Here is a 13,763-nt window from a genome sequence, read left to right as displayed (position 1 = left end):
TTTACCACAACATTATGGAATTGCCCCACTGTTATTCGTAACTACGGCAGAAAAAACTAAGTAGGCTATTACAGTTATTTAAAATGCATGTTCAATACTTTAAGTGTGTGATTGCATCCTTAAAAACAGGCATTTGGTAAATTGCCGTGGTAGGTTGGGCCTCCATAGCAATTCTGTTGCTGAGGGGGAAAATTTTATGAGTTGCTGGCGTTACATATATAACACAGTGTTACATAAGGCCCAGTTAATCATATACAGCTTGACAAAAAAGGTACACAGTCGTAAATGTGGTTGCAAGGCCTAACTATTAATCATTACATGAGAGCATTGCACCAAACAATTACTGCAAACAAATGCAATGCATAAGTGTAATGTTTGATAAAGAGATGTTTGACATAATATTTAATTTTAAATCAGACCAGTTGATTCAATCCAGGCAAGGCTAGAGCTAAGAGCATCCAGAATTAAGTACAGGCTACTGGCATCAGTTAGTACATGATATATAACCTACCAGTGCTTATAAGAGTTCACCATGAATCAAGTTGGATCAGGCAATCTAAAAATACTTTTTATTAGTATTACAATTTTTACTGTTGTCTCTTTAAACTGCACTCAAGCATATACTTTACACAGAAGTAGATAGTTTTATCACTTATTTTAATGAAGACTTTAATTTACTTCGTTCTTTGACTAAGGAAAAACCATTTTAATAGACTAATTATTGTTTCATGTAAAGTCTTTTTTTTCGACTTGCATTCAAAAAAACAGTTTCGTGTATTAGTTATACAAGGTTACTGATTATATTAGTTATTGTTCTTCAGCTACAACAAAAGGGTTTTCATGCATCGTGATTGAGTTTTTTATTTCCAGAATTACATTTATGTTAATTTTTAAAACTAGCAGTCGATAAACTTCATAAAATTCAATGTTTATTACTTTGTACAGTTTATTACAGGGTGCCAACTAATATTAAGTTATCATAAAAAGCTNTGGAACAAAGGATTTTCAGGAAACAAGCTTATTATTTCGCATTAGGTTGACTTTTCCATAAATTAATAAATTACTTTTTTACAACTAACTGCCAATAAATTACATAAAAGTTATTGTTTATTGCTTAGTTTATACAAGGTTATTGATTAAACATGGCGAGGTTCTGGTTGTTCATTAATGTTGCGGTACTTCTAATGTGTGCTCAGGGATTAGGTTTGGAATGCAATAAAATTGACCAATGCAGGTACTTTGTATTTAAATAGATAACTTTGTGTTATTTTATTCACATTTTATATGAAACCCATTTCCAGATGTTTACCTGTTATTTTTAAATGCATAGTTATATTAAAACTATTTCCATTTTCATCTGCTTTTTTGTAATAATGTAGCCTAAATTTTATGAAAATTTTTTAACTTGGTTTTTAACTACTTTATATAACTCCATTCTCTCTTGCTCTTCGCTATTGTGACCGAAGAGACAAGATAAACCTAATTTATTTCATTCCTAATTACATTTGGGACCCATTTCAAGCAGCACGATTATACCTTTATGTTAAAACATAAAACAAGTTGTTGGTTATGAGATTTAATGTATTTCATAAATTTGTACAAGCGCTGTGGCTCAGTAGTTAGGCGCTTGCATTGTGACCAAAGGATTCCGGGTTCGATGCCTGACGCTGCTACTATTGTGGGCGTATGTGTCCTTGGGCAAGACACTTAAATTAATTTACATACATGGTAACTCATAAGAAAACACGATATGTTTAATCAGAACACCCGTAATATAACGACTGTCTTTGCCCCGCCTAGCGAGGATAGATAAAGCAAATTCCATTTATTCATTCAAACTGTCAGCCATACTTATTTTACTTATAGGTGTCAGATGTCCGATGGTTCTGGTATCATCAATTTAAAAAGCATCGGTCGCCAAGACAACGTCCCACGATGGACAATTAACGCTGGTTGGTGGACGTTTCGCTACAACCCTTGCTATGCGTTTACTTCAGTACAATTTACTGGACTTGCAGTAAGTTGCGGATTAAATGTCTTGATATGATGTATCTATACTATAGCGAGGTTCTACAAAGTTGATATGACGTTAAGAATCATTATTGATGTTTTTAAACTATGTTGGCAAGGACCTGGGATTTAGTCCAGGTTTGGTCTATTGATATAGTAGGGTGGAAAGACGGGCCACCTTTAGAACACAATACCTAAATTCCCTGATGGTGTTTTAAACAATTATCAACGGTATGTGGAAGTCGCGACGTTATGGATTTATAATTCTTCAAACGTTCTTTGTTTACTACCAAACGGGACGAGAAATAAACCTAAATAGTGTCCCATCTCCCCCCACCCTACTGTATACCGTGTCATGGGCGTCGCCAAGGGGGGGCCTGAGGGGCCATGGCCCCCCCCAAATTTTGAGTTTTACAGTAATGTTATTGGTGAAAATATAGAATAAAGTGTTATACGTGCTAAACAGTGATGTTCAAATGGGGGATCTCAATCCGGTTCCGGATCTTTTTTCAAATTAAAAGAAAAAGAAAAAAAGAAAACATTTAAGCATGTTTTTAAATTTCTTACATATGCTAAATGATGAGGTGCCAATCCCTATTATGACGCAAATAATCGCCGTGTGAAATGCTATTATGTCGTAATTAGTTGCCAGGTCAAACAATCGCTATTATGATGGATGAACTCACGTATGAATCTATACTATTTCGTAATAAACAGTCTACCTGCTAGCTAAGAAAAACAAATCTCAAATTTCGCGACAAAAATGGCTGGTGGTAGGCAACGAATGGAGTTTTAAATGTAGTTGTAGATCGTTGTGTTTTTATGCGGCGTAATTGTGAAAAAATAAATGCCATTCACAGTACGCCTTCCCGTGTTTTGTGTTGTAATTAAGAGGTTTTTCAAACTCAAAATACAACCGTAAAACATTTGGCCCCCACCAAAATTTTAGGCTGGCTACGCCCTTGTACCGTGTTATGCCTGGTAGTAACAGTAGCAAAACTCCCAATTGCGAATCTTAGCAAATATTTTCAACAAATTGTATGCCGTCAAACAATGTATTTGTTATCTTTCAGGTTCATCAAATTGACAGCAACACGTTAACTGAGGAATACAACCTCGGTTTACAATCTACCGAGTCATTCTCATACAACGTAACAGATGGCGTTTCTATAAGTTATCTGTCCCATGATAGCTTACGGTATGTACGCCGGTGTCGTGCGCATGTGCAGTGGCGTTGTGGCGCATGCGCAATAGAGTCCCGTACAAATTTAACGGCCCGAACAAATAAGTCACGGCACCGCCATCGTATTTAACGTGTATACCCCAACGGAAAGTCTCGGTGTCTACTTTTAGACAGACCTGCGTAACGACGGACGCTATGACACGGGTTTTCTTTTCCTTGCTCTCCATATAGAAAAATCTCTTCTGCGCAGTTTTTTAATTATTTTTCGTTTTCAGAAAATCCCGGGTCGCTTTAGCTTGCGAACCTTTAAACACCGGCCACGATCTTTTGTTTATAGGGGAACTTATTATAACGGAATATGTGAGTATTATAATAACATAACTTAAACATTGTTTATCTCTGAATTTTTGCAGGAATTCGTGCTTACTAGTCCCTGTGCGTGTCCAGGTTTATGCGATGATAATGGTGTAATAATACGTAAGTTGCATAGACCTAATTGTTTAATAGGGTGGGGGGAGATGGGACACCTTTTCATACTTTTCTCGACCCATTCGGTAGTAAACAAAGAACATTGAAAGAACTCTAAACCGTATCCTCAAGACTCCCATGGACCGTTGTTAATTGTTTAAAACACGATTAGGAAGTTTAGATATCATGTGCTAAAGGTGTCCCATCTTACCCCCCTATATAAGTATACGCACATGAATATATGCATGAATCTTTTTTACCCCCCCGCATGGCAGGACAACGACAGTCGTTATAACACGGGTGTTCTGCTGGTTCATACACCTCGTGCCCACTTACGAGTTACCACGTACGTAACTTAATAATCCTTGTATGACGGGGCAACGATAGGCGGTATAACACGGGTTTTCTGCTTCACCACATATGTAATTTGACGGTGACTCGAAATAGATGAGCGGTTGTTATATATTTTAAATAAATGTCTTTTCGTATTCTAGCTAAGACGACTACACTGCCAAAGACAACAACCACGCCCAACCCGAATCCAAACGGTAACGATAAATACCATTATTGGAATGATGTTGGTCCCGTCATCGTATCTCTGCTTATTCATGACGTCATAATACTAGTTATCGCGCTCATTGTGATGGCTATTTTGAAATTCGGGTTTGATATCACGTGTTGCTCACGAGGTGGGGCACCAGGAGGGGGTTTCCCTAACCCGGCATCAAATAAAAGCAATCCATATTCTATCTCAACCGATGCATAGAAATATATAATCAGAAAAATGCTTGAAATAGGTAAATAATATGTTGGGGTAAGATGGCCATTATTTTCATCATATTTAACGTCACCTTTGGTTGCAAGCCATTAATATTTATGGAATAATGTAACCGTATTCTCACGATTCTAAAAGAACGTTGTTAATTGTTAAAAACACGATTGGAAAATATGGGATATTATTTTGCAAACGGTATTCCATCTTATCCCAACCTACTATACATTTATATAAAGATGAATCATCAAAGTTGTAATTAATATAAAGTTATTTTCCGTACATCACGCATATGTTATGTAGTATGCGTTTATAGCTAAAGTAACAATACTTTGCCAAAGAGTAATCTGCCTTAATTTTTCCATTTCATATATTTTAAGTTATCGTTGTATAAAACCTGTGCAATATTCATGTGAGATTACGTGTTGAAAATGTAAGTTGAGATTTTAAATGTTAATTTTATTTGATAATGTGCAATATTTCATTTAGTGCTTTAATATATTTCACACTTACTTCCATAAACATTGTAAGTGCAATAAATACTATGTGTGTTATATATAAATGATTTATCCTCGCTTGTAATTTGTATAGCCCTTATATACTGTGGGGTAAGATGGAACACCTTTAGCGCACTATATATCCAAATTATCCTGAACGCGTTTTAAACAATTAACAACGGTCTATGGAAGTCGTGAGGACACAGTTTTGTAATTCTTTAAATGTTCTTTGTTTACCACCAGATGGGACAGGAAAATGGAATGAAAGGTGTCCCATCTTTCCCCACCCTACTATAATATATAGAGCGTATACTGTATTGAGTTGCCACGTATGTATCTTTGTGGATGATTTTACTAAGTTTAAAAGAAAAACCGCTGTGAGCAAATTCTAACTGGTATTTAATAAACTGAAACATTGTAATACGGTATTTATGACCAGTGTAATGTGGGCGCCACAAATTCAAATAGAAATATGTTTAACCTTATATAAATAAAATAGAAACACCGGTATCTACCCATAAGTAACACTGCATATGAATTAGTTGCCGATCAGACTGCAGAGCAGTTTGAATGTTTATTCTAGCTTGTTTAATCGACCTTCAGTTAGATAATCGTCATATGACTTAACTTGTTTTGACAGAGAAATCCGCACACTAAGCAATTATTTACAAATCGTAGCTATAAGCATCGACAGCCGTTATTTTGTTAATCAATAATTACCCGTGTATCGTTTAAACACCCGAAAAAGTTTATTTGCTGTCTTGATCAGCATATTAGTAATGTATGACACCTATGATGTGTGATGTTGTAACTCAGGTAGTATTTTATTACAGAATAAGCATAGTAAAAGCAATATGTGATAGCAGCCAGTAAGATTAAGCCGAGCTATTATGTAGTTTAAAAATTATATAAATGTTACGAGAGTAACATTTGGCAATTTGAGTCGTTTTTGTTTTATAAATAGAACTAATTTTTACAAAAAAATGTAAAGTTGTAAAAATTAAAACAACGTAAATGTGGAAAAACTTATTATGAGTTGGATTAAGTCTTTATATTTCTTTGTACAATACAAACGCATTATAGACCACATATATAGTAGGGTGAGGGAACACTGTTTACCTTTAGCACATAATATCCCAATATTCTGATCGTATTTTAAACAATTAACAACGGCCTATGGGAGTCGTGAGGATACGGTTTTATAATTCTTTTAATGTTCTTTATTTACTACCAAATGGGACGAGAAATTAGAATGAATAGGTGTCCCATCTTCCCCACCCTAATATATATATGGTTTAATCGTCTTCATTTTAAATGTTTTTTTAAGACTAAAACTATCTTTATTGTTAGTTAGAAGTATAGTAGCGTGGGGGAAAGTGGGACACTTTTAGCCCGTAATATCCAAATATCCTGATCGTGTTTTATACAGCCACCAACGGTCTATGTGAGTCGTGAAGATATGGTTTTATAAATCTTTAAATGCTCTTTGTTTACTACCAAATTAGACGAGAAAATAGAATGAAAAGGTGTCCCATCTTCCCCCGCCCTACTGTATCACATTTATGGAGTTTGTTGTTCGTAATAAAACTGAAAAAAACGTATTTCATGCACTGACATTTATTTATATTTTGCCTTTAATAAGTGATTCAAATATTCAAGAAAATCGGTCAAGTCAAGCCAGTAGGTTCAATACTGCTGCATAATAAATCACTTATTACTGCATCGTATGATAAGGTACATGCATTTCAATGGCAAATATAAAGCTAGCCATCAGTGTTATTCTCGTTTGCTTCGTTGTTTCAACTTCAGCGGTTGGCAAGACATGTGATAGCTCGGAACCCTGCAAGTAAATTCTTGTTTATATTGTCGTATATGTGTTGCAAATTGTGGCAACTTGTAAATGGGCACGTAAGTGGTTGGTAGTATTCATTTTAGGGGAACTAATTTTTGGACACAAAAGAATTACATTTTAAACCAGATTACCATACGAAGTAAAAAAAAAAGTCCTGTTGGTAACTTGTAAGCGGAAACGAGGTGTATGAAACAGAACACCCGTGTTATAACGACTGTCGTTTTACTGCCATGCGAGGATAAATAAGTTACATAGGTGGTAACATGTAAGCGAACACGGGGTGTATGGAACAGAACACTCGTGTTATAACGACTGTCGTTACCCTCCAAGCGAGAATAAATAGATTATAATCATTCCTTTATTTATAATAAAGAGAATGTTCATTCATCTTTTTGAAATCAACAACGACGATCAGATTATCCTACTATACACTATAACACACGTAACTTTCAGATGTTCAATGTCAGACGGGACTGGTGAAATAAACTTACGAAGCTTAGCGAGTACCGATGGCTTGCCAAAGTTTACCTTACCAACTGGTTATTGGAATTATTCATACAACCCATGCGAAGCTTTTAACTCTACGAAATACACTGGATTAGCTGTAAGTTTTTATACGTGTAGTACCGAGGGATAAACTAGGACACCTTTAACACGTAATATCTAAATATCCTGATCGTGCTTTAAACAATTAACAACGGTCTATGGGAGTCGTGAGGATATTGTTTCATAGTTCTTTGAATGTTCTTGGTTTACTACCAAGTGGGATGAGAAAATGGAAAAGGTGACCCATCTTCCTCCACCCTACTATATATTAGCCAAATATGTAATGTGGTAGAGTGGTTATAAAGCGCCTGCCTGTTATATCATAGGGGTTAAGGGCTCGAGGCCTGGCGTAACCGCTGTTGGTGGTGTCTACCCGACAGTCATTATAACACAGGTGTTCTGTTTCATACACCTCGTGCCTGCTTGGCAGTTACCATAATGTATTTATCCTCGCATGGCGGGGCAACGACAGTCGTTATAACACGGGTGTTCTGCTCCAAACACTTTGTGCCAGCTTACCAGTTACCACCTATGTAACTTTCTGGGTGATTGTTTCTATATACATCGCTTTATAACCGAGGTCCACTTAAGATATTTATTCAGTATGCCATGTTACAACTCCCATATAATGATTATCCTGTATAATATACAGGTGGTCCAAGTAAATGCGAACAACCCGAATGAAGAATATGATTTAGGCGTACAAGCAAACGAGAAGTTTGAATATAAAATCTCCCAAGGATTATACGTCGAATATCGGGCCAGTGATTATTTGAGGTAACTGTTTTAAACTTATAGTTTGCTGTTTAGCAGGTTGGGGTGAAATGGTCCAGGTTTTGATTTTCTTTTACCGATATAGTACACCCATGTTTTCAATCACGATTAATACCAATTCGTTCTTTATATACAGTAGGGTGGCGGACAGATGGGTCACCTAAGATGGGACACCTTTTAACTCCATTTTTTGTCTCATTTGGTAGTAAACAAATAGCATTTAAAGAATTATAAAACTATATCCTTACAGCTCTTATAGAATGTTGCTAATTATTTAAAACACGGTCAGAACATCGAGATATTATGTTATAAAGGTGTCCCATCTTCCCCTACCCTACTATAGGTTCGTAAGGATAGGCTTAAACGGTTCGATATACAAATATTATTTTGTTACTTAAAAAAACATGTACCACATAACTCTACATTTGTGGTAGCAGGTGTACTTAATAAGCTGTGTTCGGCATCGGTTTTTAATCTTTTTTCCTTCTTTCGTTTTGCCTGCACGCGTTTTACTCGATTTTCTTGTGCGTTCGCGATGCGGCGTAGCAATTATTGTTTTTGTGATTTTCGCCTCACATGGAGCGCTTGAAGCATCCTAGGTTGTAACTTGTAAATTTGTTACAGTTGTTAAATAAAGTTTTATGTATTTTTATGTAGACTTGTAACTGTGAACAGCAGCTTTGTAAGCGCTGATTATTGACACGTTGTGACGGTGTATTTGTAGTTCAAAAGTCTTGTTGCGTAGGCTTATTGTATGCAGTTTTAACTTCATAGTTTTCAACTTATGAAAGAAAGCTATAGTTAGTGAGAATTAATAACGTTCAAGTACAGGCTGTATGTGTTTGTTTCTTAGGCTTTTAACGACCTTATATGAGTGGTTAATTTATGAGCGGTTAGTTCACCGTTTCTTGCAGTGTTTTCTTGATCCACACGTAAGCTATCGACCCAGCATGCAAGAGTATATGGTGTGGTTGAGAACGACATAAGAGCCAACATTCGAATATAGTTCACCAGCCATTCTTTTCCTGACAACTTTACTTCAATACAGTTTTAACGCCTATCGTCTAATGACTGTTGTTTTGCTGCTAATTTCCTTCTCTTCATTGTTTTAATTAATTTGAGGTACGCAAACTTAAATGTTATAAACCTACTTTTTTGTTTATTTCAGGACGTCTCGTGTCTACCTAAACTGCGAGCCAACAAATGTTGAGCAATTAATTTTCCTCGGGGAAAGTATTTCAACTGAATATGTGAGTACTGTGGGGTAAGATGGTACAATAGTAGGTGGGGCAAGATGGTACAATAATAGGTGGGGCAAGATGGCACAATATTTTTTGTTTATGTTTTTATATTCTAAAGTGAGCGAGGTGTATGAAACAGAACACCCGTGATATAACGACTGTCCTTGCCCGGCAATGCAAGAATAAACAAGTTACATGCGTGGTAACTCGTAAGCTGGTACAATGTGTATAAAAAAACGTGTTCTTAAAACTGTTGTTGCCCGCAAGGATAAAACAAGTTACGTTCATTCAGTCATATAACAATAAACCCTAAGATTGCTTTTTACTTTTACAGGAATTTATCCTAAATACTCCATGTGCTTGCCCGGGGTTTTGTGACGATAATGGCCTTATTGGTAAGTAACATTTAATATTGCAGAATGTGAAAGCGTAGTACCATGGAAAACTTATAAGTTGTCTACGTAGTGCTTAACAGCGGGGTAAGGTAGATACCGTTAACACAGAATATCTCGTAGTACAGAATGAGTTGTATATGCTTGGTTAATGAATTATATTTCTAACATACTATTTATAAAGTGATGGTACCTGTACCGTGTTTTAACGACTGTCGTTTTTTCATACCTTTCTTCGCTGGTATATAGTATAGGGCGGGGAAATACGGGACACCTTTATCACATAATATCCAAATATCCTGATCGTGTTTTAAACAATTAACAACGGGAGTCGTGAGGATACAAGAAGGTGTCCCATCTTCCCCCCCCCCCTACTAGAATCAATTCTTCCTTCATTACAATAAATGAACTTACATTACATTATCTCCCCAGATGGAATAACCACCGTCACAGTACCGGTCACTGAGCCGCCTACAACCACTGTACCACCAGTGACCACTACACCACCTATCACCACTACTCCAACCATAGGTGAAGACGTCATACATTTGTGATGTCATATATTTGTGACGTAATATAATTGTGACGTGATATAATTGTTACGTTATATATTTGTGACGTAATAACTTGGATGGCGTCCTATACTTGTGACGTAATTTAGGTGACGTCATATATGTGTGACGTAATATTTCAGATGACGTCTTATATTTGTGACGTAATAATTTAGAAGACGTCATATATAAGTGACGTAATATGTTTATTTTTATTTTGCTTCTATTCCAGATCCTAACTTGCCTCGGTGCGATCGTACTGGTATTTGTAGGTAAGTTGCAAAATTTTGATTTAATATTAATGATAAATCCTATAACTAAAAGTTTAGATAAACCTTCCAATTGCCATATGGATATGTTATGATGTCTATACTATAAGGTTTAACGTATTTCCCCAGCATAGAGGGAAGACGTGACACCTTTAGCGCCCAATGTCCAAATACCCCATTTGTGTTTTAAACAGTTGTAGTTCTTTGAATGTTCTTTGTTTACTACAAAAGAGAACGTGAAAATAAAATAAAATGGTGTCCAATTTTTTCCTACCTTATTACATATATACCCCAGCTGATCATATGGGTATGCTATGACAGTTATACTAGTTTAAGGTTTAATGTATTAGCTTACATATATGCTTACTATATACAGCTGTTCAATGTCGGATGGGACCGGCTTAATCAACTTAAACAGCTTAGCAAGCAAGAACGGTACTCCGGCATGGACTATACAAGACTCCTATGGGTGGCAGTATGAATATAACCCGTGTGTTGGATTTACAAGTCTGTATTACACCAACCTAGCTGTAAGTATATTCTACATTACGTTTTAATGACGAAATATGGTTCATGGATGCTATACTGCTACCATTGTGGGCGTATGTGTCCTTGGGCAAGACTTGGGCAAGATACTTAACGTTAATTGCTCAAACCCAGTGGTCATTGATAGTCACTGATACTAAATGGTGCGATACAAGAGAATGAAAACAAGAAACTTGTACCCCAACCTACTATACATACCCATAGATCATTTTACCCCAGCCTACTATGTATATACATGAACCATTTTATCCAAACCTACTATATATATACATGGACCATCTTACCCTAATCTAACTATATATGTACATGGACCATCTACTTATTATATACGTTGCTATAGATTCTTCAAAGCAGTATCTACAACACATGGGACGAATACGACCTGGGGAGTCAGTTATATGAAAGTTTCATCTACAGAGCTGCAGAAGGCGTGTCGGTTGAGTATTATGCGCAGGACCAACTAAGGTTCGTTTCTAGAAGAATATATTCTGCCTTTACAATTACAGCAGTGGTTCCCAGACTTTATTTCTTTACAAAGCATTATGAAAGTTTGCTGAACTTGCGAGCCAGCTTTATACGACTACCCCTTAAAAAAGTTTGAACTTGCCCCCCCAGCACTTTTTTAGATTCTTGGACACAGACTCGCGTTTACCTTAATCGAAGGAATACTTGTTCAGGTATAGTGGTTTACAAACTGTATCTGTGTATTGCTACGACCCTGGTGCGCCGTTTTAATTTGTTGGAAGCGTCAAGCCCTTTGTATATTTATACCAATGTTACACGTAATACACAATACTTTGTTATATTTATACGAATGTTATTTGTTGTTACAGAAAATCAAGAGTAACATTAGTATGCGAACCAGAGACAACAGAACATGAACTGAAATTCCTGGGAGAGCTAATTATAACAGAATACGTAAGTCTCACAAAATCAATTGGAAGAGAACGATGGTATTATAGCCTTTATAGTATCTTATACATAACTTTTTTATTTTTAGGAATTTGTTCTGACTGGGCCGTGTGGATGTCCGGGGTTGTGCGACGATAATGGGCTCTTATGTAAGTAATTATATTAATATAATATGACTTTAGGAGTTATCGTTATCTAAGGGATGCATAAACGATATGTTAAGTTTTTAGAACAATGAAAGGTAAAATGGGCTATAGATCGCTTGCGGCCTGTAATATATACAATTCTAACTTACTCATCATCGCGTGGCCGGAATACGACAGTCGTTAAACACGGGTGTTCTGTGTGTATATAATTACATTAAACGATGTAATATCAAAAATAGTTTAATAGCGATTAATTTCTTAAGACTTTGTTGGTTAAAAAAATGAAACGTAAAAATGTAGTAAAAGGAAAAAAAGTATATATAAATTCATCATTAGTTCTATAAAAACGTATAACTTATAGCTCCTGGTACCACCACAACAGCAACTGTTCCATCTAACACCGATACAACAACTCCTAATGGCAATGTAGGTCCAGAACCTGTTCCTAAACCCGGGGTAAATTGGGACATAGTAGGGGCATCATTGGTGGCGCTTATTTTTCATGATCTTATTTTACTATTCGTCGTGTCTTTTATATTAGTTCTGCTCAAATTCGTTTTCAATGTTGCGTGTTGTAGTAATTCTGCTTCAAAGTATAGCATGCAATCAACAGCGTAAACTAAATGAATAATTACAAACGTAAAGTAATTAAAATGAAAAAGCATTTCGGCAAAAATCATACGCAAAATGTCGGAACGATAATTTGCATTAGATGCACAGTGTGAGATAGATACCATTAACAAATAATACCAGGATTTACCATCTTACTTTTCTTAGGTTTAAAATTGTAAGTTTAATATGCGCATGATAAATATAGATTCGTTCAATTCTAATAAACGCCCTTTAATTTTGATCAGTTTTGTGCAATATGTTTTTGTCCGTGAATATTTGTGCTTATAAAACAAACACTTAACTTGTACGGGGTTGACATTCTATCTGCTGACTGGCGTTGTTGAAAATGTTCAAGAGTTTACAACGCTGCGGGTGCTTGTTGGTTTAACTTGAAACTCGTAAAGCTGACCTGACTAAACGAAAGTGGCCACAAGAGCTATATTTTGCAAAATTATGCGCGGACGTATTCATTTGTTCAGCTTCCAGATTAGATACTTTACGCTTGAACGACAGCTGGCGACGATCCAAAATTGACCTTTTAAACCGGATTAAAGCAACTGTGCACACAGTGGATGCGTTTGCTGCAAAATTGTGCTGAAGTATTTTGCAGCAAACAGTTTATAATTTCGAAGCTAGATATAAAAACTTCAAAAACAAATGTTACAAAATAGCCGTTTAATTTCTGTTGTTTTGGTTTATGGTTGTATAGTGTAATAATGAAGAAGCAATAGAGTTATTTAACACAAGAGACAACTATTAATTTGAGCTAGATACGAACGACCCATTTTTAAACTGTCTTTTTTAAATTTACACGATGCATTTGTTTCCCACTGAATATTTCGCATAGCTTTCGCACCACATTTATTGGCATTTAAATCCCTATTAAAGCAACATTCATGCAACAGCAGTTTCGAAACTGTTCAAGAGCTCTTGTAAAGTAGCTAAAAATAATTTCTTTTTATTTTGTTACATATAAGCCACGTGTTTTTAAA

At 35.9% G+C, this 13,763-nt stretch overlaps 2 protein-coding genes across 2 annotated transcripts; both read left to right on the top strand.

Annotated features, from left to right (window-relative positions):
• The first annotated feature begins 1,017 nt into the window (after nt 1-1,017).
• On the top strand, nt 1,018-5,358 carry LOC100184158. Its single transcript, XM_002128622.5, has 6 exons — nt 1,018-1,234; nt 1,867-2,017; nt 3,084-3,208; nt 3,469-3,553; nt 3,607-3,670; nt 4,156-5,358. Exons 1-6 carry the CDS (start codon nt 1,143-1,145, stop codon nt 4,425-4,427), a joined length of 789 nt encoding a protein of 262 aa, XP_002128658.1. The 5' UTR covers nt 1,018-1,142; the 3' UTR covers nt 4,428-5,358.
• A 1,205-nt stretch (nt 5,359-6,563) lies between these two features.
• LOC100181772 lies at nt 6,564-13,078 on the top strand. The gene is made up of 12 exons (XM_002128664.4): nt 6,564-6,776; nt 7,236-7,386; nt 7,981-8,105; nt 9,271-9,352; nt 9,678-9,738; nt 10,168-10,266; nt 10,519-10,558; nt 10,932-11,085; nt 11,442-11,566; nt 11,935-12,019; nt 12,102-12,162; nt 12,521-13,078. Exons 1-12 carry the CDS (start codon nt 6,679-6,681, stop codon nt 12,775-12,777), a joined length of 1,338 nt encoding a protein of 445 aa, XP_002128700.1. The 5' UTR covers nt 6,564-6,678; the 3' UTR covers nt 12,778-13,078.
• Nucleotides 13,079-13,763: the final 685 nt, after the last annotated feature.

Source organism: Ciona intestinalis, chromosome 8 (assembly GCF_000224145.3).
Source record: "Ciona intestinalis chromosome 8, KH, whole genome shotgun sequence".
Lineage (NCBI taxonomy): Eukaryota > Metazoa > Chordata > Ascidiacea > Phlebobranchia > Cionidae > Ciona > Ciona intestinalis.
The sequence above is the reverse complement of the archived record's forward strand: the minus strand, read 5'-3'. Positions and strand labels throughout refer to the sequence as shown.

What these genes read in the sequence shown, in the direction of transcription:
- LOC100184158 (XM_002128622.5), top strand. Translation starts at nt 1,143, where the DNA reads ATGGCGAGGTTCTGGTTGTTCATTAATGTTGCGGTACTTCTAATGTGT. An exon ending in CTGTCCCATGATAGCTTACG is followed by an intron (nt 3,209 to 3,468) that starts GTATGTACGCCG and finishes TTTCGTTTTCAG; the next exon opens with AAAATCCCGGGTCGCTTTAG. An exon ending in AACTTATTATAACGGAATAT is followed by an intron (nt 3,554 to 3,606) that starts GTGAGTATTATA and finishes GAATTTTTGCAG; the next exon opens with GAATTCGTGCTTACTAGTCC.
- LOC100181772 (XM_002128664.4), top strand. Translation starts at nt 6,679, where the DNA reads ATGGCAAATATAAAGCTAGCCATCAGTGTTATTCTCGTTTGCTTCGTT. An exon ending in GATAGCTCGGAACCCTGCAA is followed by an intron (nt 6,777 to 7,235) that starts GTAAATTCTTGT and finishes CGTAACTTTCAG; the next exon opens with ATGTTCAATGTCAGACGGGA. An exon ending in CACCACTACTCCAACCATAG is followed by an intron (nt 10,267 to 10,518) that starts GTGAAGACGTCA and finishes CTTCTATTCCAG; the next exon opens with ATCCTAACTTGCCTCGGTGC.